Here is a 26,373-nt window from a genome sequence, read left to right as displayed (position 1 = left end):
AAAAATAGATTTTGCACCTAATAAACATCTCTTCCTTTGTTCTCACATAGAAATTGAAGTTCTAAAAACACCATTCATACCGTCCTTGACCCTTTAGTCTAATTTACCTTAGTCCTAACCACATCCATTTCGTTCATATCTCTAATTGAAGTTGGATCTCTTTTTTAAACTCCTGAACATTTGCTGTATGGTGTAGAAAGCCTGGGTTTTAATCCTTACTCTAGTTCTTTAACAGCTTTATGACCTAGGGATAATCATTTAACCTTCCTGAGTTTCAGGAAGTTCCTCTACCAGCCATTTCACTAAGTTTCTTTTGAGGATAAGTAAGGTAGTACTTGAACAGTATTTGACATGAAGTAGACTTGAATAACCCTTCCAAACATGGGAGATTACCCTTCTCAAAGGGTCGAGTTACCCCTTAGTCTTTTGTTTTCAGTTCTCCCTCAGTTTAAGTCATTGTTCTTTAAATTCTCTAAAAATGTTTTTATGTTTTTAAAAAAAAATGTGAGAAAAATTGGACAAAGGGATTCTAATTAAGATCTGACTAGTTCAAAACAGATCTTTGCTATAGAGAGGCCTTTGAATTCACAGAGTGCATTACATTGACTATAAGCACACCTTTCTACTGGGTTTAATTTTGTACCCCTGCTCCTAAAGGAATACAGCAGATTAACAGATTTTGAGTCATCTTGCGCTAAGTAAGGTTTCTGGAAAGTGGTATAAATTACAGCTCAAGGGTCTAACTAGATGGTGGCAATTGGGAAACACATCAGACTGTCAAAGGTAAAAAGAAATAGATAACTTGTTTCACATTTTTACAAACTCCTCAATGATGTTTTCAGATCAGAATTGTAGGATCTTTGTTCCTCTAAAACCGTTGAGGATTGAGTACCCAGATTTCTAGCTTGGAAACGCTATGGTAGGCTCAAATGAGTGGCCAGAAAAGTTAATATTAGCAGTAAGTGGGAAGAAGTTCAGGTCAGGACATACCATGGTAAACAGGTAGGGTATTGAATGAAGCATTTGGTATGTTAATTGTAAGGTCAAATTTGTTTTCTATTCCAAGCAATGCAGAACAGGAGTTTGAAGACTGCTGGGTTATTTTACAGTTCTCATAAGGGTAAGGGTTTAGTTAAGAATATTTACAATATATTAGCAGTTTAAATAGTCAGAAAGCAGGATGTATGTGCTGTCAGGCATAAGTAGGTCAGTTAGTGCATTGTATACTGTAACATCTGAAATTAGGCTTTTCAGTAAACAGAAGGCTTTAGTTTGATGTTATGAAGTCTTACAAAGTCTGTCAAAGTTAAAGTAACTTTCCTTCATCTGCGTACTTCATTGCTGGATTTAGTGTAAAAAAGTTATTTTTAAAAACTGATAAGGGTATAAATTTGCAGAATGTGTTTGACATAGGGTATCTGTCTGCCTCTCAACCAGTGGTTTTCATAGTGTGGTCCCTAGACCAACAGTATCAGCAACACCCCGTAACTTGTTAGAAATGCAAATTCCTAACACAAATCCCAAACCTACTAAATCAGAACCTCAGAGGGTAGGGCCCAGCAATCTAGTTTAACAAGCCCCCAGGTGATTCTGATGCATACTGAAGTTTAAGGATGCCTGCCTTAAATTGATGGAAGATAGAAACAGTAGGGGATTATGTAAAGAGAGCATTCTGTCTCATTTAGAATGGCCCACTGATTTTAGGGAGTATAAATTTATTTTTTTGACTGTTCTCCATGGACCATGTAAGTTTTCAGTTGCTGCTTATTCCCTATGTACTCCCCTTCCCTCATTAGTTATCGCTTTTAGAGCTCCTATCATGGCACTTAACTATACATCATTGCCATCCGCATATATTGAGAACCCCAGTATCATCATAGTGAGGATGAAGACCGTGTCTGATCATGCTGTTATCTCCTATACTTTGCAAGATAGGTGCCTGGCTTTTTCCAAGTCACCCATAGTGGTCGTAATGATCATACTGAATTTCTTCTTTCATCTGCCTTGCCATAGGAAACACTCAAGTCACTTGCAATTACTTAATGAATGAATGAGTGAGGTTCCTTAATGATAGGGAATTGTTTCAAAATTGGATGCTAAAATTCTGATGAGGGCTAAAGAAACTGTCTTAACTAGTGAATTGAAAGTATTTTGGTATGTTTTCTCCTTCAAGACAATTACTGAATTTGGGCAAGATAATGGCAACTATGTGGTAAATACTTGATAAGATAAGGACTTTTATTAGACATGTGTACATATGTTATTTTCTTTATAGCAATCTCATGAGGGTAGACATTGCCACCATTTTACAAATGAGGAAACCAAAATTGAGAGCAGTTAAATAACTTGTCTGAATTCACACAAGTAGTAGGTGACAGAGTAAGGAACCAAATCTTTTAAACTCTTAAGAACTATCCAGAGCACTCTGCTACAGTGGAATTTTATGGGACTGTCCATTGTATATTTAAACTACTGACTTTAATATCATCATCAAGATGTGACTTTGTACTTTTTTAAATGCAAAATATCCTTTTTTTTGTCACTATATCCTCTCTTTCTCATTCTAACCTCCATTAGTTTGCTTTGTTAAATTCATTTATTCTTAAGTCATAAAACACTTGAACGTCTTTTATGTAGAGGCTCCAGGTGGAGGTAGGAAAGCAGACTTCTCTTATTAGAAGCAAGCTTTGGATTTCCTAGTCGACCTCATATAACTTTGGTGCTTTCAGCACCTGAACTGATCTGAACTATTTGGTTTTATTCACAAAGTTATCCATGTTATTGCTTTAAGCAGACTTGGAAATTTGCCTTTATTTACCACAGCAAAAAGAAATTCTCTTTGTCCCATTCAGAAATTGAGAAGATTCAGAAAGGGGATTCAAAAAAGGATGATGATGAAAATTACTTGGATTTATTTTCTCACAAGAACATGAAGCTGAAGGAGCGGGTGCTGATACCTGTCAAGCAGTATCCCAAGGTAAGACAAAAAGTACCTTGCCCCTTTGAGTTATCTTTGTAGGTGTTCAGTACATGGGCTGTAATAAAGATTTTTGGGGATTGTGATGCATCAGAAGCTTAAGCCTCTGAGGTTTCTCTTCCATGCTCTGAATGCCTATTTCTGGCAGTTGAAATATCTAAGTTCATAACTAATAGCATAGCTATAGCTAGGAAAGAAGTATAATCATCTCTTTGTTATCAAAAAGTTTCTTTCTCAGATATTTGTTCAGGCTCCAAGTCTAAAGGAAAAATGAACCTTGAAGAGTTGTTCTCTCTCTCAGATTGATCTGAAATCATTAGATCTAAATAAATGGAAATAAAACACAAATCCTTAACTGGATGAAGTTAATTTTATTTATTTCTTGTAGTTTTCTTTTAAGCAATGCTTTCTTATTTAGCTAATTATCTATTTATCTACCTAATTATTTGTAGGGAAAGCAATGGTTATATTTAGCTTACTAAACCAATGCTTTTGCAGGGTGCTATATGTCTGTTTTGATGTCATTGCTTTAAAAGTGTTTATGTATATTAAAGTATTAAGGGTTGCAGTGTGATACTCTGGAAAAAGCACCACATTACATCAGGAAACCCAAATTCAAGTCTTGGAACTGCCTCTTGTTAACTGTAACCTTAGGCTAATCACTTCATCAGTAGAGCTTCAGTAGATCCTTGTAAAGGGGGAATGGTAATAGTTTACCTATTTTACAGGGTTGTTGAAGATCAAATGAGATAGTAGGTATGGAAACATTTTATAGGAACATGTGTACTTAGAACTCTCTTATTTTCTGTCAGTTTAATTTTGTGGGGAAGATTCTTGGACCACAAGGGAATACAATCAAAAGACTGCAAGAGGAGACTGGTGCAAAGATCTCTGTGTTGGGAAAGGGCTCAATGAGAGACAAAGCCAAGGTAAGCTCAGCGTTAAAAGAGGCAAGAGGATGCCCTGATGCTTTCTAGTTGCTCAGAGCCCAGTACAGATGTTTTATGAAGCAAGCACTTTGTATATATACAGAATGTGACTCCTTTCAGTTTGAGTTGGATGCAAGACATTAAAGACCAGGTTAATTTACTTGCTTTGCAATCCTGGAATTGCCCATATGTGCCCATATGCAATTGTTTTCTTTCTGCCTTTTGACTGCATAGTAATGGAAACAGTAGTAGCAACTTTGACATTGGTGAGCTCTGTAAACTTTTGGAAAGGTAGCTGGATATACTAAAACTTACCCAGACTAAAGACTATAAAATAAGAACAGCATGCCTCTTTTCTAGTAACATGGAAAAGTGAGAGCAATTGTGTTGTGAGTGCAGGTGAGTTTGAGGATTAGTAGGTTGGTTGATTTTCCTGCCAGCTGGAATGTGAAGCCCACTGAAAGAATGTATTCTAAAGGGAAACGAGTAATCCTGACAACAGGAACTAATGCTTCTTTTTTTTTTTTACCCCATGCTACAGCCCCATATGCAGTTTACTTTTATAAGTGCCAAGAAACTTCCCACTGAAAAAAGAGTAGTTTTAGCTTTCTAGGGTCAGCTCTTTAGATGAGTCAGAATCTGCTGCAGACTAAAAGCTTGCTCCTTCACACCTTTTAATGCAGCCTAACTGAAATATTGTTTTTTCAGACCCTCTTTTATCCACTCACAAAAGGAATACATTTTGGGCTGAAGTATTTTATTCTAGCTGATGAGACTTAATGTGAGCTTTTCTCTTTGTCCTGACTTCTTTCCTCCCCTAGAACTCCCCAGACCATGTAAGCAGATAAGCAGAGCTGGTGATCAGCAGCTCTTCCTGGGATTTAAAAGTAAATACTTGCCAAACTGAATGGAGACTAGAGTTAGTTTTTTCTCTTTTATGCCTTCTAATAAGAGCTCCAGTTAATACCCCAGGGATTCAAGGTAACTGTAAACTGTTAGCAGGAGATCAAATGCAGGTTTAGCAGGTTGTGTAAAATGTTCTCCAGAGCTTCTTTTACTTTATTCTTAAAATTCATTGTTTTTCTTATTTCTTGCTCACTCTTTGGCCTAGAGGTAAGGATATTGTTTTCTCCCTAGTCCAAGTGATATGATGTTTGTCTGCATTTTTCCACAGGAGGAAGAGCTGCGCAAAGGTGGAGACCCCAAATATGCCCACCTGAATATGGATCTGCATGTTTTCATTGAAGTCTTTGGACCCCCGTGTGAGGCTTATGCTCTTATGGCCCATGCCATGGAGGAAGTAAAGAAGTTTCTAGTACCAGTAAGAAAATCTTTATTCTGTATCTTCTGAGCAAGGGAGAGCTTAGATCTTATGCTCTTGCTAAAGCAGGGGGTCTTAACCAGGGTGTATGCATAATCTGTAATTGTATACCAACTTATGCATTTATGTTCCGTTTTCTTAGGTGTCACATTATTTAGGCCTAGTTCTCACGTGTTGTGCGCAAGTGCTTCTGAGCTCTTTGCCTGCAGTAGAGTCTGCAGTGAGCTATTACTGAGCCCCAAGACCATTCTTCTCCTCATGTCCAGAGTTTTAGTTGTGTACCATTTTGTTGTCAGTATCTTGGGTCTTCAGTGTGTCTGCCATTCTAATATCCAGTTAACAAAGATTTAACAGGATCCTCCTTGAACTTAGTATTTTGGTTCCATGCAACTGGTGTGGAACCAAGAGGTTGTGACAGGAAAATGACTCAGATGAGTCCCTTCACTCAAGGGGTTTATATTCTAAATTCTGGGTAGTCTGGAGGGTAACATTAAGAAGCTTATAGCATACAGTTTTAATGGATTAAATTCTGACTTGTGTGCATTTAGGGTATTCTCTTCTAGAGAAACTTAAGTAGGGTTTGCTTTGGAAGAGATGTGATTATTATAGGCTTTACTATTGATGATATTAACCAAATTGGTGTGTAATTCCTTTCAAACTGTAACTGAGGCCCAGGAAGAGTTGGGACAGGAGATGTTTTTCCACTGACAGCAGGTCAGAGATCCATTTTCTGAATAAGTAGAAAATGGTGCTATTTTTGCTGTAGAAAGACTGGGTGGTGGTTGTCAGTTAGCATACTACTTATTTAATACCAAGGATGAACCTGAAACCATAGGAAGGTTTTGGAATATTTTTCAGCTAGAATTAAGCAAGTCTCAGGTTTTCATTACTAAAACTAAGAGGAGGTAAGATGCAGTCCTTGATGTTTTTTTTTGCATATAAAATGAAGGAGTTGGAACTAGACGTGGTGTCAGAAGATGCAAGACTTGGTAGAGCAACAACTAATAGGCAATGTATACCCATAATGCAGAGCTCCAAGGATTCCAACACTGTCTCAAATGTCTCACCTGCTTTGCTTCCAAATACCTTGACTTCATTGGAAGGTTCAGCATGAAACAACCAATTGAAAATATCCTAGAGAAAAACCCAGACCTGGTAAATTTTCCTGGGGGGTGGAATCTTTTTGAGGTGTTCTATTAAAGCATCCTGAGCTACCCAAATTCTGAAGGACTGCAGAGGGAATGGCCATCTCCTCTTTATCTTTGGTGTCCAGATTATTTCTCAGAAAGGATAGATTACGAGGCTTTCACGTAAATGGATCTTTGAAAAAGATGCTTGCCAGAGAGTTCTGGGTTTCCTCAGTGTCGATGTGGCAGTTAGAGGAATCTGAGCAAACACACTGGCATTAGTTACTTGATTCCCCAATGTGAGTCTCAAAGCAGCAGTAATATGTAAAGTAGGGTTGAGCAGGGCATCTCTAGTAACTAGAATCTTCTATTTATCCACTTGGAATGTATAAAAATTTATGAAGTAGTAGGACTGAATATCTCTAATCAGGAAATGTGTGAAAAGATTTGTGAATGGTATTTGACTCTTACCTGTCTGGAGATCAATTCTTCCCTCTTGTGGAGGAGAAAAAAACTGAGCCTGTTTTTGCATGTATGACCAGAACCCTCTCTTTTCCCCTTAGAACCATTTACTATACCAGAGAGGCTTCATGATATAGCAGAAAGAGGACTGGATTGGGGGCAATATCTGGGTCATCCTGGGCAAGTTATTTCACCTTTCTGAGCTGCAGGTTCCTTGTTTGTCCCCAAATACTTTGTTTTGGTCTGAAATTACAAAGATAGTTCCTGAAAAGCTCACAATCTTGTCAAGAATACAGCCTAACAGTTCTAAAATAATGTTGTGGTAAGTGCTTGGGTAGAGAAAATTACAGGATGTTCTCCTGTACAGGGAAGGGGGAGTGGAGGTGGCATCAATAGAGAGTTGCACAAGAGATACGCTTTAGGTAAGTCTTGTAAGAGGGAGGGGTGTGTGTGGTTAGAGTCTGTCAGGTGGACAAAAGGGCAATATTGCCTAATGATTGAAAGCCTATATTTTAAGAGACAAGTGATTATGAATTCACATCTGGAGTTTGCCACTTAATATAGCTGTATGTCCTTGTAGTAGTTGTTTTATACTGTCTGTTTTCCCAGTGATAAAATGGGGGAAATCTCAGAGTTATTTAAAAAATTAAACTAAAAAATACCATGGAAAGCTTATTATATAGTGCCTAGCACATAGAACTCTAGTAATAGTAATGGCTTTTATTATTCCAGGAAGAGGAAATGTTTACAAAGAATGGATATGTGAGAATATTCCATGCTCTGCACTACAAATTGTTCAGCTTGATTTGAGAGGAGGTTATATATGAAGAGAGGAGGAAAGTGATCTAGAGAACTGGGCAGGGACCCCATCATGAAGAGCTTTATCTGAATAATGAGGGGTCTGCCATCAAGACTTTCCCCAAAGAGGTGACAGATAGGGTGCCATTTGACTTCAGCAGGAAATGAATGACCTGAGACTTCATCTGGGCTTTGAAAACTATTCTGTGGCATTGGAGTTTCATGTGAACCAGATAACTTCTCTGCAGAAGGTGTAGATGATACACAGTGCTCCTCATTATCTCCTATTCCCAGGATATGATGGATGATATCTGCCAGGAACAGTTTCTAGAGCTGTCCTACTTGAATGGAGTACCTGAGCCCACCCGTGGACGTGGGGTGCCAGTGAGAGGCCGAGGAGCTGCACCTCCCCCTCCACCTGTTCCCAGGTAAAAATACTGGAGATAAGCAGAAATAGGATGTAAATTTGACTGCTTAGGCCCATCACCTCTTAGTGATGCTCCTATCCCCATCTTAGGAGGGATTTCTGAATTTTTATTTTGTATCGAGCAGAGTTCTAAATTTTGGGCACCTTGGCCATAATCAAATGCTGCAATCCTGCTGAAACTTTTGGTCTTTTAATTTTGAGCAGTCCTATGATTTTTTAAATGGTCTCTGACTTTTACCTTTTATGACTGACCTGTACAGAGTGTTCATACTCTCCAGACCTGCCCAAAGCAGCACTGATGAAGCATTCACAGGTCCAATATGGGATCTGTGGAATCTTTCATTGTAGGTCTTTTACTCACCTGTTCATTCATCTTTGTTTTAATACAGTCTAGTTAAGGCTGTAAATTTTATCTACTCCCAAAATTGCAAACAAATCTGAACGTGAAATAGCCAATTTATTAAAAGCTCCATTTTAAAATAAACTTTTTTCTTGCAGGGGCCGTGGTGTTGGACCGCCTCGGTCAGCTTTGGTGCGTGGTACACCAGTGAGAGGAGCTATCACCAGAGGTACCACCGTGACACGAGGAGTGCCACCCCCGCCTACTGTGAGGGGTGCTCCAGCACCAAGAGCACGGGCAGCAGGCATCCAGAGAATACCTCTGCCTCCACCCCCTGCACCAGAAACATATGAAGAATATGTAAGAAATCAGAACAGTGTACCATTTCCCAGTACCTGGAAAGTTGCCAAATGAGGTTGAATGACAGGGTCTTGATCCTTGATGTAGGTGGCAGGAACTGCCTGTAAGAATTGGAATCTTATCCTCCTGTCTAGTAGTTAATGTTGATCTATGAGAAGGTTTTTCCATTTTAGGCATGGTTTACCATATATTTGTGTATGAAACCAAATAAGCTGTGTGCCTTAATGTACAGTGTTTTACTAAGAGGTTGTTGCGGTTTGCTAGTGCTGCCGTTTTGCAAAACACCAGAAGTGGATTGGCTTTTATAAAGGGAGGTTATTTGGTTACAAAGTTACAGTCTTAAGGCCATAAAGTATCCACATCAATAATAGGGTATCTTCACTGGAGAAAGGCTGTGTCCAGAAAACCTCTTGTTAGCTTGGAAGGCACATGGCTGGCATCTGCTTGCTCCCAGGTTGCGTTCCAAAATGGCATTCTCCAAAATGTCAGCGTCAGCTTTCAACGGCCATCTTTAAAATGTCTGTCTCAGCTGCAGCTCTAAGGTCCTTCTGTCTGAGCTTTTATAAGGCTTCAGTAAGCTAATCAAGACCCATTCAATCAGAGGTCACACCTTAAGGAAAGGTGTCACTCACAGTTGGGTGGGTCACATCTCCATGGAAACAACCTACTTTCCGTATCCCACGAGATTGGATTAAAAGATCATGGCTTTTTCTTGGGGGACGTAATATATCCAAACTGGCACAAAGATCTCCCACTATTTTCTGATTAATACTAAAACTTTAGGGTTGTGTTTACTTCCTGCCCATATTTGTTCTGTGGCATATTACATGAACATTTTGTTATTTTTAGTAACCCTGTCTCTTACCTATTCCACAGTGGGTGTTAAAAACATCTTCGAGGGAAATTTCAAGTTCTGTTAATCCGGAAGCCTGCCATATCCTCATGGGATGTAATTGCTTTCCCTACTCTTTGATTCTGACTTTATTTCATTTTATTTGTTCTAGGGATATGATGATACATATGCAGAACAGAGTTACGAAGGCTACGAAGGGTATTACAGCCAGAGCCAAGGGTGAGTCAGCCAGTAGAAGTGCTATTGCACATCCTAGCGATGGAGCAAGTTGGAGGAACTGGGAGATTTAGCCAGCACAAATCTCAGGAGCAGTGTGGCTCACCTTTTGAGGATATTTCCTCTGCTTTTGGCACCTGTGAGGCACACACTTGGATCTGTAAGTTTGGATAACTTTGGATCTTAAGTTATAGTTAGAATCTAGGAATGGCAAATGAAAAACTCCCGACCTGCGACTAACATGGAAACAAAGGGAAAATGCCTTTAAATTATTTTGATTTATTATTTAAAACTATCATAGTCATATTAAAGTGGCATAAAAATTTTAAATGAAACTAGAATCCCACTACCAAAACTTAGATATTTTCATTTCTGCATGTTCTCTTAAAAAATAGTTTGTGTGTGTATATATATATATATTTCATCTGTGATTTATTGAATGAGAGGCTCTCATAATTCTATAGTAGAGACAGAAAAATTCTTTTCATGTCTCTTTATTCTCTTCCAGTGTTGAGCTATATGAATATATAACTATGTATACTGTGATTAAGATGGTCAGTTTTGGATTGTGCTTTTTCAGTTTAAATTGTATGTATCCATTTTTCTTTGCTAGTTGTCATATATTTTTATGAGTGCATAGTCTATACATGTTTAGGTTGTATTTTGTAGTTTGGGGATGGGGCAGAGTGAGCATTTTCCTGTATTACTGACACAGTAAATTGACTAAGATGTGGAGGCATTTGATAGGAAGGTAAAACTAAAACCTGGTCATCCTTCAGCTTTCTAACACCCTGTCTTTGGCTTTCAGGGACTCAGAATATTATGACTATGGACATGGGGAGGTTCAAGATTCTTATGAAGCTTATGGTATGTCTTTATTTCTGTGGTGGGGCAGAACATGCAAGTAAGTGCCTGGGAGGATACTAGTGACTGTATTATTGGGAGTAAGGCAGTTACAATCTAAGGAGAAATCTTTGGAAGCCCAAGGTAATATTGAGTGTAGATGTTGGAAGATGTGACAAGAGGGAGTCCTGTTCCTATGTAAATTTTTTGATATGGTATAAAGAGGAACTATTAAAGTGAGGTGAGGATACTATTATTCTTGGAAGGCCAAGTCTTATTTTAAAATGGAGCTCAGGTTCAGCCTGTTCTGTTTGCAGCAGCAAAGACTGTTAAACTTACATTTTCTTCTTTGGACAGGGAAATGGCTAGACTTGGGTTATGTTGCTGGGCTTTGCACTGATACCTGGGTCATATTGATAGAACTTTAATCGTATTTCATTCTACTGTTCTGTACTACCTTACTTTAAAAAATATTATGGATTCATTGAAAAGAATCTCACTGTAGAGGGAATGTGAGCTGAAAGGGACCTCGGTGACAAGCAGCTAGCAAGACCAGGTTAGGAGGCAAAAATAGCACATATTAGAATCAGATCAGAGGTTTTAGGGGCTTGTAACTTGGAAGCCTGGGGCCTGGAAGTACTAGGCACCAAGTTACTGACTGGCTTGGAGACATTTCAGTTTGGTCCTTGATCCCAAGAGAGCTGTTGAGGCTGGAATGGCAGCAGGACCAAACTGCTTTCCCTGAGTTTGGTTGAAAACACATTGCCCAAGAGTGGCCTCAAGAGCCAATTATGACCCCATGTTAATGGGCCCCAGAGGGAGTGCTATGTGGCAGTGGATTCAGAGACAGCAATCTTTTAATTGTGAGGTTTTTTCCACCATACCTGAGGGTATGTCATAGACCTTGGCAAGGGGCTCAGCAGATGGTAGTTGTTCATCTTAAAACATTAAAGTTTCCCCTAACCTTTGGCTGAAAAGGAGGAGCTTTTTAGACTTACCTACCCACAGACAGACCAGTTGAGCCTCAGTTCCTCAGGACAGTTTGAGATAGCCAATCAGCTGCTTTGCCCAGGGAAACAATTTTTACCAGTTTTCACTAAATGGTACTGAACAGTTGCCATCAGTAACATTGCACTGTTCACATGCCGCTGTTTGGAAGGGTGGTATGATTGTACCCAGATAGTTTCTTCTGTCGGTGAGGCAGTACAGTGGGGCCTCTTTTATGTGTTTGACTAAATTGGATTTCTGTTTTACTGGAGAAAAGACTATACTGAAAGAGACAGGCTGTTCCTTGTACTCCTGGTGTGATGTTGCCATGGTTAATCTGTTTTATCCAATATCATTTTTTTTCCTGATCTCTACCTTCGTAAAAACTGAATTAGAAAAACAAATTGTTTTGTTGGTACCCAGAAGCCACTTGAAAAGTGATAGACAAGTATTCCTGAGGGTTATTAATAGGCTTAGGCAGGGTTCTATGCAACTTCAGATCAATATAGGAGTTTTAAACCTGTTGTGATGGAGGGAGGTTTTTGTGAATGCAGACAGCTGGAGAAATAAGCTTTAGGAAGTGTTGGCATGGGTAAGGTATGGGGTGAATGGAAAGAATAAGCTTATAAACACAACTGAATTTCATGAAATAAAATAAGTAGGTGATCATCTCCCTCAGGCTTTTCCCTGTCTCACAGGAAAATCATTTGAGGATATCAACCATGTTTCTGGCTTCTCTGGCTGATTGGCATAAGAGAGGGGTTAATCAGTTTCCCCAAACAATACTATCAGTACAACATAAAATTGCACTTCCCCCTACCAGGGCAGTGAGTACCAGCTCTGTGGGTGAAGGGCCTCATGAAATACGGTTCTTGCTTGCTTTTCCCAGGGAGCCAGAGGAGACTTCACAGGGCAGTCTGACTTGCTATTGCACGAAAAAGGGGCTACCTGCTTCCAATCTGGAAGACTACAGAAGTAGTCACCTTACCTGAGACTGCTTCCAAAATGCTTTGGGAACAGGAAAGGCCATTTCAGAACAGTTGAGTTGACTCATTCACTGTCTTAAGCAAAGTGTTGGGTTTAACCAGGTTTGGGGACTGGAGTATAGATTATGTTGCCTTTGGAGAGTCTTCCCTGGAGATTACTCCAGAGTAAACTCAGGCCTTTCTGAGTTGGTCACTTTTGTCTGTGCACTCACAACTGCCTTACAGTTGGGAAATTGCCCGGGCAGTTCAGGAGGGCCAAGCAGAGCTGAAAGAAGGACACCAGGGAAGTGGCTAGACGTTAGAGGCAAGGCAGTGTTTTGGGTGGTGTTTACCAGTTGACCTACCCTTGCTGACCCCAAAATGGCATTGACACATGCTTTATAAATTGTTCTTGCTTTCCCCACAGGCCAAGACGACTGGAATGGGACCAGGCCATCGCTGAAGGCCCCTCCGGCTAGGCCAGTGAAGGGAGCATACAGAGAGCACCCATATGGACGTTATTAAAAACAAACATGAGGGGAAAATATCAGTTATGAGCAAAGTTGTTACTGATTTCTTGTATCTCCCAGGATTCCTGTTGCTTTACCCACAACAGACAAGTAATTGTCTAAGTGTTTTTCTTCGTGGTCCCCTTCTTCTACTCCCCTTACTCCATTCTTACTCTGCATTCTGGCTTCTGTATGTAGTATTTTAAAATGAGTTAAAATAGATTTAGGAATATCGAATTAATTTTTTAAGTGTGTAGATGCTTTTCTTCTTTGTTGTTTAAATATAAACAGAAGTGTACCTTTTATAATAAAAAAAGAGAAGTTGAGTAAAAAAACAAAAAACAAAAAACAAACCTGTTAGTTTCAAAAGTGACATTGCTTGCTTAAAGGTTCTGAAGTTAAGGCTTGTTAATTTTTTCTTAGTTTTGATTTGAGGCATCCCGTAAAGTTGTAGTTGCAGAATCCCAAACTAGGCTACATTTCAAAATTCAGGGCTGTTTAAGATTAAAATCACAAACATTAATGGCAGTAGGCGCCACCATGCAAAAGTGAGCTCAGATGTCTCTAAAAAATGTTTCCTTTAAAAGCACATGGCCATTGAATCTTAAGGTTAAATTTTAATATGAAAGATCCTCATTAATTAAATAGTTGATGCAATTTTTAACGTTAATTGATTTAAAACAACAACAAAAACAAAATTAGGTTTGTAAAACTGACTTTTTCGTTATGTGGGTTTTGAAATCTAGCCCCAGACATACAGTGTTGAGAGATACTTAGAGGGAGACTAGGTTTTGAAGAGGTTGATGAGGAGAGAGGGATTGGCCACCTGAACTGAACTTAATGCAGAACTTTTTAGCCAAGAAAACAGTCTTTGAGTAATAGTACTAATAACTAAAATTCCAGTATTTAAAAAGGCAAAGCAAAGTATTGTGTCCATCTGAGGTTCTATACCTTATGAAAAGCTCACTTGGACACTGGAGCCAAAAGCTGATGATTTTCATAAGTTGACGGTTGTCAATATAGTTAGTCAAGTATGTCTCAACACTAGCATGATATAAAAAGGGACACTGCAGCTGAATGAAAAAGTAATCAAAATCCACTTTGTACATAAGTTAAAGTCCTAATTGGATTTGTACCGTCCTCCCATTTTGTTCTTGAAGATTAAATGCTACATGTGTAAGTCTGCCTAAATAGGTAGCTTAAACTTATGTCAAAATGTCTGCAGCAGTTTGTCAATAAAGTTTAGTCCTTTTTTAATCAAAGTAAATGTGATGAATTGTCATTTTTTTTGGGTGGACAATAAAATAGTTTTCTCTTTCAAATAAACTTAAATTAACTCTAAAGTTAATGGGCTTGTTAAAAGTTGGAGACATTCTTAAAAGTGGTGGGGGGGGATTTTATTATAAGTTTACCAAAAAAAAGTTTATTGAGTTGATAAGTTTTAGTTTAAAAATAACCAAAGCTTTTTCACCCCCTGGAAGTTGTTGAAAGCAGTTTTATCCAATCCTATCACCAGCTTTGATTTCTGGAGAGAAAAAACCAACCGAGCCAAAACTTGAATTGGTTTCTGAACTTAGGTCTCAATATTTAAAGTGCCAGCCCCCCTAGTTTGCAGCTTCTAAAGAGCCCCTTGGTGGCCCCAAAGCGTGATGCCAAATAATCTCTGAGAGCTTGGAAAGGGATAGCACCTGTCCTTAGATACGACAATTCAGCAAAACCTGGGTACTTTTAAGGGTTTTCCTTTCAATCCCAGAAATGCTGTTAATAACTCCACTGGGTTGGGGCAGGATCTGGCATGATAGGCTGGCTCTGAACTCCATCCTTAAGAGGCCAAGAGAGGAAATGATGGAATTGGTTGGCCCCATTTCTAGTCCTCTATGTTAATTCTCAAGGTTCTCATGCCATCCATAGGGGAGCCACCTAAACTGCTCGGGGGTGAAAAATCCTCTTGTATGAAGTGCCAAGCTGCCTGCAGCAGTGCATGATGGACTTTTTTTTTTTTTTTTCTTTTTAAAACACACCAACAAAAATTTGTATTTGTAGATTGTGATAAAGTGTAAATAACTGAATTTTCAACCATGGTTTGAAGTCAGCTTTCAGGGCATTATGTCTTGTTTTGATGAAAAGAGATCACTCTATACCCCCCTTTTTAAAGGAAAATTATCGCAAGAGAATCAGGATGTGTAAAGCTAACATGCATCGCAAAAAACCAAAGGTAACCTAAATGTCTGATTTTAATAGCACATATTTCTCTTTTACATAAACTGTGACAGCAACTTGCATAAACAATTCTTTAGCTGTTAATTTTAATGTTAAAACTTTGAAAAACTTGTTTAATAAAAATAGCTGTAAAAAGAAAAACAATATGCTGCCGCATAAATTAGCCATAACTCTTAATAATCCTGCCCATCACAAGTGAACTGTAATGTAATCTGGGCACAAAGTCTGACATCTTAAATGACACATTGTAAAATTTCAATGACTGTAGATTAGACCTCCTGCTGCTCCCCAAAGTAAAGCTTTCTGCTCAGCTGTTTTAAAATGTGCAAGGATGAACCCCTATAGGTCCCCATATTGATATTCACAATGAAATGTTATTTAAAATTTCTTTAAGTTGCATGTTTCTCTCCTGTAATGTGTAAACTGCATGCAGGATCTCTTTATCTTTTATTTTGTATGTCTTTAAAACTTCCTCTTCAAAAGACTGATATCTTACTTCTCCATTTTCAGGTGAATGAAAGCTCCTGAGGCATTTCCTGGAATAGAATGGGTAGTGAAGACCCATGTCAGGTATGTTAAGGTGCCTTTCTATTAAGGATATGGCATTTTATCATAACTATAAAATAGGCTAGAAGATGGCCTGGGAGGTGGCAATGGGCTTATCTATCCTATAGTCATTCTTCCTATATTTGCAGCACTCCATGCTTATAGTCCATACTGAATTTAGTTAAGGTAGTCAATAAGGCCAAATGCTATGAACTTAAATCTCTTGAATTCCAGTCTTCTTGATCCTGTAAATAACCTAATGAGGTGGTGTTTCATTTAGACCTCATAGGTTACAAGCAACAAGTAAAAGGCTCATGTAAATAAAAGGAAATTTATTAGAAGAATGTTAGAGGCTAAAAATTTAGGGCAAAGGCTAGAAAATCTGGCTTTGAGGATTTGAGTAGCTGCAGAGAACTGGGACAACCGTGGTAGATCACAGGAATGATCTTAAAGCAGGAACTGGCTGCCTGGGCACTATTACTGAAATAAATAAACTCGAGCCATGTTTGGTTTCATTCTCCCTCTACTCAAGATTCAAGTTCTAGGGAGGGAATGTCAGATTGCATTAGCCTGAGTTACATGCCCATACTTTGCCATTATGCAGTCAGAAAGAACTAATTCCTCAAAAGGAAATCAAGGTGCTATTAGGAAAGGGAAATGGATACTGGGCAGCCAAAAAAAAATGATTTTCCACCAGATCCCTATTATACAAAAGAAGTAACTAAAACTTAATGAGTGTGAATATATCTCAGTAAAACTGAATTTAAAAAAAAGGTATCAGGCTTTCAGCTTTCAGCTTGGAGGAGGCCAAGGTGCAACTTTCTTCAGTTGCAGTAAACTTTCTTCTTTGGTCTGCCCTGGCCCCCAAGATCGGCCCCCTGGGTCTCTCTGCAAGACAGGTTGGTGATGACAAGGCCTAGGTAACTGGTGACTAGAAGGCTCTAAGGATTATGGTGAAACTGACCATTCAGAACAGACAGGCCTAGCTTGAGGGGATACCTTCTGCCTCCACCCTGATCCTCAAAGCCCTAAGGAATGCCAAGAAGACAGAAAGAAGCAGAAAAACATTAAGCACCATGGAAATACCACTTTTTATGAGACTGCCAACATTGCCTGACAGATACAGCACTGATCTTTAGCCACAGAACTCGCTGGAACATTAAAGAGATTCTGAGGACTGTGTTGATGGCCACCCTCACAACGTTACAGATTCATAGATGACATCAGCAATGGGGCAGTGGAATGCCCAGCTAGTTAAGAGTTATGAAGGAAAATATTTCAATAAAGGAATCATTTGACAACAACAACAACAACAACAACAGCAACAACAAAAAAACTTAATGAGGTTAAGTAACTTCCCAGGACCACTTAATATTGACAGTAATCAAACCCATTTGTATGTTGCTGGAACCTGTCATCTTAACCTCCATACTACACTGCCTTTAATCTAGGGAACGGGTATTTCTTAACACTTAGGAGACCCTTGGTAGTAATATTGTGTTGCAGTTGAAAAGGACATGGAGCCCGACAAACCTAAAGTTGAATCTATGAGCTGTCTTTTGTTCAGTGACCTAAAACAGATCACTTATTTTTGTGAGCCTCTTATTTCCACATCTGTGGAAGGAAAATGGTTGGTGAGCTGAGGAGGCCTGATATATATAAAGCCAACCAATTCAGTACTCTACACATAGTAAATATTAGTATTCTCTCCCTAAGGAGGTAACCCCCTTGATGTGGGTAGTGAGGACCTCTAACAACTGAGTGAGCTGTTTTTTTGCTTGAAGCCATCAGGGAAATAACTGGCTGATTTTTTCCCTTTGCCCCTGAGTAAGTTAGGCTTAGCGTGGCACTGAAAACAAAAGTTTCTAACTTAATAGGCCAAAGGTACATATAGCCTTTGACAGTGAAGTTTGGCCGCTTGGAGTTTGTCTCTTTCAAATCTCTGTCTCAGATGCCTCTGAGATCCGGAGGCTTTAATGAGCACCTTGTATAATGAGCATGGTTCTGGGTGCCCAGGAAGTCCTAAATTTGGTATTGGTCATGTGAATGGTTTGGAAACTTAGGGAAAGTCCCTGAATGCAGAGAATTTGGTCTTAACTCTCCCTAAGGTAGTCTTAAAAGAAGAAATGGATTTAGAAGTTTGGATAAACTTCTTTCTGCTTTGGCCTGTGATTTGTACTTAAAAAGGCAGGTTTCAGTGTTTATAGATTCAGGCCTGCCAATGGCCTGCCTCTTCTGGGTATGTAGCTTAGTCAGTTGATCCAAATATTTTCTGTAGCTGATAATATCTGTGACTTTTCATTACAGCTCTGTAAGCTTTAGACCCAAGCAAGATTGGATACCAGTCCTAGCTCTGCCTTTTCTTAGCCATTGTCACCTTAGACAAAAACAAAACCCTTAACTCTCCGAGTCTTGGTGCCTCATTTGTTTATCATCAAATGAAGCTGGTAATCATAGCTAACATTTACTACTATGTGGCACGTAATAGCCTAAGCATTTAATAATAAGAATTACCTCATTTGGTCCTCTCTACTACCTTTTTGTAAAAAATTGAAATAAAATTCATATAGCATATCATTTATAATTTCTAGAATTGTACAATTCAATGGTTTTTAGCATATTCACAAGGTTGTACAATATTGTACATGACTACTATCTAATTCCAGAAAATTTCCATTAGCCCCAAAAGAAACGCCATACCTCTTAGTAGTAACTGCCAATTCCTCTCTTTCCCCAGCCCCTGGCAACCACTATCTGCTTTGTTTCAAAGGATTTTTCTATTCTGGACATTTAATATAAATGGAATTATACAATACGTGCCTTTAATGATTTATTTATTTCACTTCACATAATGTTTCCGAGGTTCATGCATGTTGTAGCATGTATCAGTACTACTTTGAAAAGCAGCCTATTTCATTTCAGACAACTCCAAGTACTAAAGATTTTCCCTAATTTTGATTGAGACCTACACACCAGTACTTACACCACTAATCTTCGGCCCCTGAAGCAATATCATTTCAAGTATTTGAAGACTGTTTTCTTTTGTGTTTCTCTATCTCTGAGAGTTTTTGTTAGGCTCGCTAGATCTGATTTTTGAAAGAAGCCAGAAATTTGGATATTTATATACAGTTATTTAATGTCTGCTTAGATTTTTTTAAAATATTTTATTAGTTCCAATAAAACATCTGCTGCAAGCCAAATATGGCCAATTACCTACCAGTTTGTAGCCTCTGATTAGCTTCTGTTAACACAGATTAAAGGGCATGTTAGCATTTTTAAGTGATCCTGTCCCTTTGGGTAGAATTTGTGTCCTGTTTTTTTTTTTTTGTTTTGGGTTTTTTTGGTTGTTCTTTGTTTTGTTAACAGCTTTATTAAGATATAATTCATATACCATACAATTCACCCATTTAGAGTACACATGATATTTAGCATATTAATAGAGTTGTTCAGCCATCACCACAGTCAAAATTAGAACACTGTTTAGCTGTTTCTCCCTAATCCCCTCATTCTCTCCTCCCTGCCCTAGGCAACCACTAATCTACTTTCTGTCTCTTAGATTTGCCTATTCTGGATATTTCATGTAAATAGGATTATACAGTACGTAGTCTTTTGTGACTGGCTTCTTACAAAAACATAATTTTTCGATGTTCATTCATGTTTTAGCATGTATTAGTAATTCATTCCTTTTTATTGCCAAATAGTATTTCATTGTATAGATATAGCATATTATTTTTCCATTCATCCATTGATGAACCCAGGGATTTGATAATTATTCAAATAGCCTTTGAGTTTATCTGCTTTTGATCTCTCTCCCACCACTTACCGCTCTGGCTAAGAGGGAAGTTAGAGGTGCATCAGCTACTTCCAGGGCTTTTTGGCCACAAGTAATGAAACAAACTCAGACTGTTGTTTCAGGGACAGCAGCCTGTGAGCTGGGACCCAGAAGGCTTCTTGCCCACACATATGCAGGGAGTTCCTGAACCAAGTGAACCAGGGGGTAGTGGTGGTGGTAGGTGTTTTGTTCAGGTTTTTAAAACTTAAGTACTACTCCCTGGCCTCAAATCCTGAAGCTCTGCATGCCCTACAGCTTTGCCCAAAGATCATTTCTGGGTTAGAATGCATAAGATGGCACATGGACTCCCTGTCTTTTCATAAGTTTTTGTGCTTTATGTGTGCTTATAGAGGCTTCTGTTTGCTGAAAATGCTGTTTTTCTCATTTTATTACTTCTATCCCCATTCATTGGTCTTGACTCCCATTTACCAGAAGAGGAATGTGAGATAGGGAAAATAGGCTGCTTTGCCTGGCTAAGAGAGAAGATAACTCAATTTGAATGCCTAGTGTTTCCCTATTTTTATAAATGGGGCAACTGATACTAAGAAAGGTAAAGTAATCTACCATGGTGGCACAGCAGATCAGGGGTGGGATGGGGGCAGATTAACACTGTTGGACACCAAATTCCATCCTCTACACTGAAAGCATGCTGCTTCTGTAAGGTAATACCATAGTTCATTGACTCTATGAGGCCATTTATTTTAAGATACGTTATTGTTTTAAGTACTTCAGAGAAAGAAAAAATAGTGCCAGTTAAACTGACTGTAGTGGTTTCTTGTTACATTGAATATAAGATGCATTCTGATTTCAGAGATGTTAAAATATGGGGAAAAACTGTCTTAGTTACTGCTACATTTTGTCAATTCTAACATTTATTATTTACCATGTGCCACACACAGTTTTCTCCGCCTGTGAAATAGACATTATTATCCCATTTTTACACGTGATGAAACTGAGGATCAGAAAAATTAAATTAACTTCCCAAGGTCACACATCTTGTTAAGCAGAAGAGTCAGGAATCAAGCTTATTTCAGCCTATGATCTATCACAACTATGACATTGTACTAAAATTTAGAAGGAATTTTCCCTTTCAACCAGAACTATCACAAGGAGCCTGTAGAGTCATCCTCTCTCCTGGAAGGAAGCGTCCTCTACAGGAATATTACTAATTCTGTGAGACCACTTAGGCCCTATGCTGGCTATGCTGGGTCACAGGATTGCATCGGATCATAGTCCCTGACTTCCAGAACTTAGTCTTATAGGAGAGAGAGAGTCTTAGTTAGAGAAGTGTATGACCGTGTGCTATTGCACACCTGAATAGTGGGGAGCCTGGAAGAACTATCTCTGAAAGGCTTAGGGAGTACTAGAGAAGAGGTGACATTTAAGTCAAGTCTTGAAGAAGAGTTTGCTAGGCAGACAATAGAGAGTTTAGCATAGCATTTTATTATGACTTTAAACATACTAATTTCAAGCCTCTCCAAGCCTCAATTTCTTTTTCTGTAAAATGGGGAGAATATCATTTTATTTCACAACATCACTATGAAGATTGAATGAACTAAAAGCAGATAGAAATTCAATATGACATGTAGTAAGCATTCAATAAATGTTAATTATAAATAGAGGCTGGAAGAGTAGGTTAGTGCTGATTTTGAAAAACTAAATGTCAGGCCTAGGAATTTGGACTTTGTGCTAAATTTAGTTTAGGGATCCTTTTAAGGGCCTTAAGCATAAGCGTGATTTGAACACACCCATGTTTGTCTTTGTGAGGTGGGGAAAATCAGGGACGCAGAAGAGAAAAGCCTTCTGTAAAATAGCACCAATTCTTTGTTGGAGGGTGAAGAGGATATCTTCCCCTCACCTTGTCTTCCTCCTGCCTTCCCTCTTCCTTGAGAGCCTCTTGGTTCCTACCTGTTACAGTTTGCTAATGCTGCTGGAATGCAAAACACCAGAGATGGATTGGCTTTTATAAAAGGGGTTTATTTGGTTACACAGTTACAGTCTTAAGGCCATAAAGTGTCCAAGGTAACACATCAGCAATCGGGTACCTTCACTGGAGGATGGCCAGTGGTGTCTGGAAAACATCTGTTAGCTGGGAAGGCATGTGGCTGGCTTCTGCTCCAAAGTTCTGGTTTCAAAATGGCTTTCTCCCGGGATGTTTCTTTCTAGGCTACAGTTCCTCAGAAATGTCACTCGTAGTTGCACTTGGGGTATTTGTCCTCTCTCAGCTTCTCCAGAGCAAGAGTCTGCTTTCAATGGCCGTCTTCAAAATGTCTCTCAACTATCTCTCATCTGCAGCTCCTGTGCTTTCTTCAAAGTGTCCCTCTTGGCTGTAGCTCCTCTTCAAAATGTCACTCTCTGCTGCACTGTGTTTGTCAGCTCATTTATGTGGCTCCACTGATCAAGGCCGACCCTGAATGGGTGGGGCCATGCTTCTATGGAAATTATCCAATTAGAGTCATCACCCATAGTTGGGTGGAGTACATCTCCACGGAAACACTCAAAAGAATCACAGTCTAATCGTTTGGGGGGACATAATACATTCAAAGTGGCACACTACCTTTTTCAGAAAGGAGCATCATCTCTCCTTTCAGGTATTTAGAGCATTTGAGGATGGAATATTAGACCTTAGCTATAAGTTAAGGGAGTCTACCCAGATCCTGTTTTCTTCAGCCACCCTGTGAATTGAAGATCAAAGCTCCTACGAGTCTCCATTGACAGAAACTTTGCTCTTAAGAGATTGTTAAGCAAGGCCTTGCTTCACTATCTTAAATCCCAAATGGATGAAGGCTCTGCCTCCATTTTAAGCTCTTAATTCTGTACTAAACTCTGTGGTGGGATTATCCATATGCAGTTTCCCATTTAATCATCACCAAACAACCCTGTGAAGCAGGTTATTATCCCTAGTTTACAGAGTGGGAAACTAAGACATGTAGGGGTTAGGATGCCCACAAGGTCCGAGAGCTGGAGTTAGACCTGTCTTTTTGCTCCTTCTTGGCAGCCTCCTGGTCTCTCCTCTGTACTTAGAGTGGCCAGAACATCACTTTACCCTGATGGAAGTTCCTGGCTTTGGTGTACGAGATGGGTGCCCTTGTCTTGGTTTCCAGATTCCTGCAGTTTATTGAATTGCTTCCTTATAAGCCCTCGTCTTCTCTCTCTATGGACCCAGGTATAGCTCTGGCTCTCCAGAATAATAGTCATTGCCTGTTTAAAGCTAGCAAGCCTCTGATGAATATTTAGTAGCTTTTAGCAGACAAGCTGGAAACAGCTGTCTGAGACAGCAGCTGTCGTGGGGGATGGGGAGGAAGTGCAGTGCGCTGCCTAACTACTGTTCTTTTGTTCCTTGGCCTAGAAAATAGGCCTGGCCTTTCTCAGCCACCTGGGGGCAAAGGTCTGTGGTAGACACTGTAGCCTAACCCTATCGTGGCCTGATTGTTATTGTGGGCTCTCAAGAAGGCTGTATTCAAGCAGCAGACCAACCACTTTTTCTTGGGTCATGAGAAGCAGAAATGTTCACTGACATTTTGAAGCAATTTTCCAACCCCTGGGCTGGAGGTCACCTGTACTAAAGCCTATCCTGGCTGTAGGGCTGAGGACATGTTCTCATCCAGTGTACTGGCAACTGCAGCTCTCTTTTCCAAAAGAAGGAAGACTTGTATGTGTAAGGGACCTGCATTTCATAGCCATGCTGCTGGGATTTAGCTTCTTGACATTCCATAACTACTGATGTAGCAGTTTCTCAGCAGTAAGTGTAGTTTTCCTTCCTAGCCTATGCTGTGGTGGTTGTCTTTGGCTGCATCTCAGGCAGGGAGTGGGAAGATACACAAGCCCCGTGCTTCCCCCATCTAGACCTAGGGAGCTTCTTGCTTTCAAGAAGGCCTTGTCACTTCCAGGACAAATTTGGGAGATTGTGGGGACTCTTAAAAAAGGCATTTTATTTGAGATGTCTCTGTGCATATCAGGGCAGATTAATCAGCTAAAGAGAGCACACTGCCAGAAATATGGGCACTATTTCTGGTCTTAATACTGCTTTAAGATGCCTGAATTAGCTGTTTCCTTGTCAACTTCTGGAGCCCCCCTTCACCTCCACCCCCCACTCCCCCACCTCAGAGTAGCCAGTCTCTTTCCCCCAGGCACCATGGTGTGTATAAGAACTTGAGATAGAAAGACCTTGGGCTAATTCTTCTCCATGGTCTTTTGACTTTGTGTTCTTCATCCTTCGTATTCACCTTTCTTTAGACTCTGGCACAGCTAAAAGATAGGATGGGTGCCCCCCATCTCCTAGGCTCTTCTAGATCAAATGTAGGAAACAACCAAACTGCCTTTGAGAAAGAGAAACAAATACTTTATGCTCAGATATGTTTTTCATAAGCCTCTTTCCAGAGATCGCCACTCTTGGCCCCTTTCCTTCATTTTTTACATACATTCACTGTTATAAATTGGAACACCCAGCATGTCCTAGGCAGTGGGGATTTAGTAGTGAGTGAACAATATAGAATGGTTCCTGAACTCATGGAGCTTATAGTTTAATGGGGGAGTCAGGCACTAAACAGATAATCTCACAATGAATTTCAGTTGTGATAAATGCTATGATGGAAAAGAACAAAGTGCTATGAATGCATATGTCAGGGAGCTAACCTATATTTGAGGTTTTCCTTTAAAAAATAAAGTTTAAACTGACATCTAAAGAAAAATTCAGCTAAACAGTGGGGGGGCTTGGAGGAGATGGTTTGGGAAAGGGACATGTAGCAACTTTAGGCAGAGAACTGAAGCAGGTTCAAGGAAGCCTGTGAGGTAGGAGTCTGAACCTTATTCTGAGGTGTCACTCAACCATTGAACCAGGGGAGTGACATGATTTTCTGATTTTAAAACTTCACTTGCTTCACTTGAGTGGAGATTGAATTTTATCTGGGACAGTTAGGAAGCTTTATATTTGTCCAGGCGAGAAATGAGGAAGACCTAGATTGGGTAATATCTGGCAAAAATATAGGGAAATGAATGGTTTCAAGAACTTTTAAGAGATAGAAAGAACAGAATGTGATGATTGATTAGATATGGGAGAAGAGGGGAGGTCCAGATTACTAGCTTGAACAACTTGAGGGAGGGGGAGGGTTGCCATTTAAAAGATGGGAGCACTGCTACATGCTTTGTCATGAAATAAGGCCTCTGCCCTGAGCCCTGGGCTTAGGATGTCTGTCTTCTCTATATGACCCTGAGTATCTGGGACTCGTATGAACCCCACATTGGGCCAGAAAAGACATACCCATCAGCTTAGAATCAAGGTAATGATTTTCCCTAGTTCGTTTCTTCCAAAGAACTTTAAAGCTCTTTGTTGGTTTTTCTTATTTTATGTCTTTAAGAGAGCAGGAAGCATTTCTCCCTTTGTATAGCTGGAGATACTAAGTCCCCAAAGGTTTAGTTGATTCTGCCCAGGATCACCCAGCTCAGGCATGGCCACGCAAGTATGGGGTATGAGGCTACACTTTTCACCGCCTGACTATAAAAATTAAGCACAAAGGCTGTGGACTTCTGTTTTCTATCCACCTCTGTACAAAGTGATGTGTACTGAAAGGAACAACTGGACTTGGGGTGTGGGGTGGGGAGATTGTAAAGGAGGCATCCTGGCTAAGATAGAAGTCTAGGAAGTCCCCTGATAATGTCAGCTTCATGTTTCTTAATTTACCACGTTGTGTCTTTGCAGGGATCAAAGGGATTCTGAAAATCAAGGAGAGCTATCTGCTGTGTCAAGGCTGGCCTGAGGGCAACTGCAGGAAAGATCAGCAGTCTTGTTTCCACCCCATCCCCTGGTCTGTGTCATTTTCCCACAGAAAGCCAGCCAGGATTCCTAAAGAGTCTATAGGCTCAGCAGGGAGTACTCAGGGTTACAGGGAACTATGATGCTAAAAAAAACCAAACTGTTCAGAACTTTAGAAGAATTGAAGGGAACTAATCCCCACCACTGCCTTCTAGGTCTGAGTAAATGACAACTGTGTCATTCCCAGTCTACCTGATTCCCCTCAGCCTTCTGCAGGACTGCTGGAACACACCACCACCACTTCCTGATTCCCACCTTGCCATCCCTGTGTGGTGGGTGCCAGCCTGGGAGCCTTTGGACACTTCCAGAGGGCTCCCACGGGAAGGCTGGTCACTGCCTCTGTAACATAGGCTGAGGAAAGCAAAGGGAGAAGGTTGAGTTACTTTGGGCAATTTATTTAATCTCTGAGCCCGTTTTTCTCTTTTGTTGACTTTTCAGTATAAATATAACTGACATTTATTGCAATTAAAAAAGAACAAAAACAGTTTGATAAGTGCCTTTAATTACAATTTACCTTCTATTTACATGTAATTATATCTTTATGTACAGCTTGAATAAGGTTCATTACATGTAAATTTATATAAGATCTTCCAAGTTAAGCTTCGGCTTTTCTGAATATTCAGAATTGAAATACTACCAGCAGAAACACAAGGAAAACAAATAACCATCTCAGTTCCATAGGTACTGCTACTGGATGAATGATCAAGGTCTGGCCACGGAAGAGAACTGTAAATGTGCATTGAATTGAAACTTACTCTTAATATGACTAACAGTATTGCTATTATTTAAACATAATAATTGGATCATTAAAAAAATGATGCACCTTCACTTACATAGCACCTTTCTTCC

The 26,373-nt window shown here is 39.6% G+C and overlaps 1 protein-coding gene across 3 annotated transcripts in view; it reads left to right on the top strand.

Moving 5' to 3' along the window:
- Window positions 1-26,011, top strand: part of KHDRBS1 (KH RNA binding domain containing, signal transduction associated 1) — a 35,250-nt gene extending 9,239 nt beyond the window's left edge. The window contains exons 2-12 of one of the 3 annotated variants that reach the window (XR_005215448.1): window positions 2,853-2,977; window positions 3,790-3,906; window positions 5,081-5,227; window positions 7,909-8,042; window positions 8,540-8,741; window positions 9,746-9,813; window positions 10,619-10,677; window positions 13,033-13,225; window positions 15,845-15,904; window positions 22,711-22,878; window positions 25,411-26,011. Coding sequence is in view for 1 of the 3 variants with exons in the window: in XM_037827879.1 (XP_037683807.1) it covers window positions 2,853-2,977; window positions 3,790-3,906; window positions 5,081-5,227; window positions 7,909-8,042; window positions 8,540-8,741; window positions 9,746-9,813; window positions 10,619-10,677; window positions 13,033-13,130 (950 nt within the window). In the remaining 2 variants the exon portion in view is untranslated. Of the gene's footprint in view, window positions 1-2,852; window positions 2,978-3,789; window positions 3,907-5,080; window positions 5,228-7,908; window positions 8,043-8,539; window positions 8,742-9,745; window positions 9,814-10,618; window positions 10,678-13,032; window positions 14,377-15,844; window positions 15,905-22,710; window positions 22,879-25,410 lie in introns of those variants that run through there. The other 2 variants (XR_005215447.1, XM_037827879.1) reach the window with 2 other exon arrangements.
- Window positions 26,012-26,373: the final 362 nt, after the last annotated feature.

Source organism: Choloepus didactylus, chromosome 2 (genome assembly GCF_015220235.1).
Source record: "Choloepus didactylus isolate mChoDid1 chromosome 2, mChoDid1.pri, whole genome shotgun sequence".
NCBI lineage: Eukaryota > Metazoa > Chordata > Mammalia > Pilosa > Megalonychidae > Choloepus > Choloepus didactylus.
This window is presented reverse-complemented; position numbering and strand designations above follow the sequence as displayed.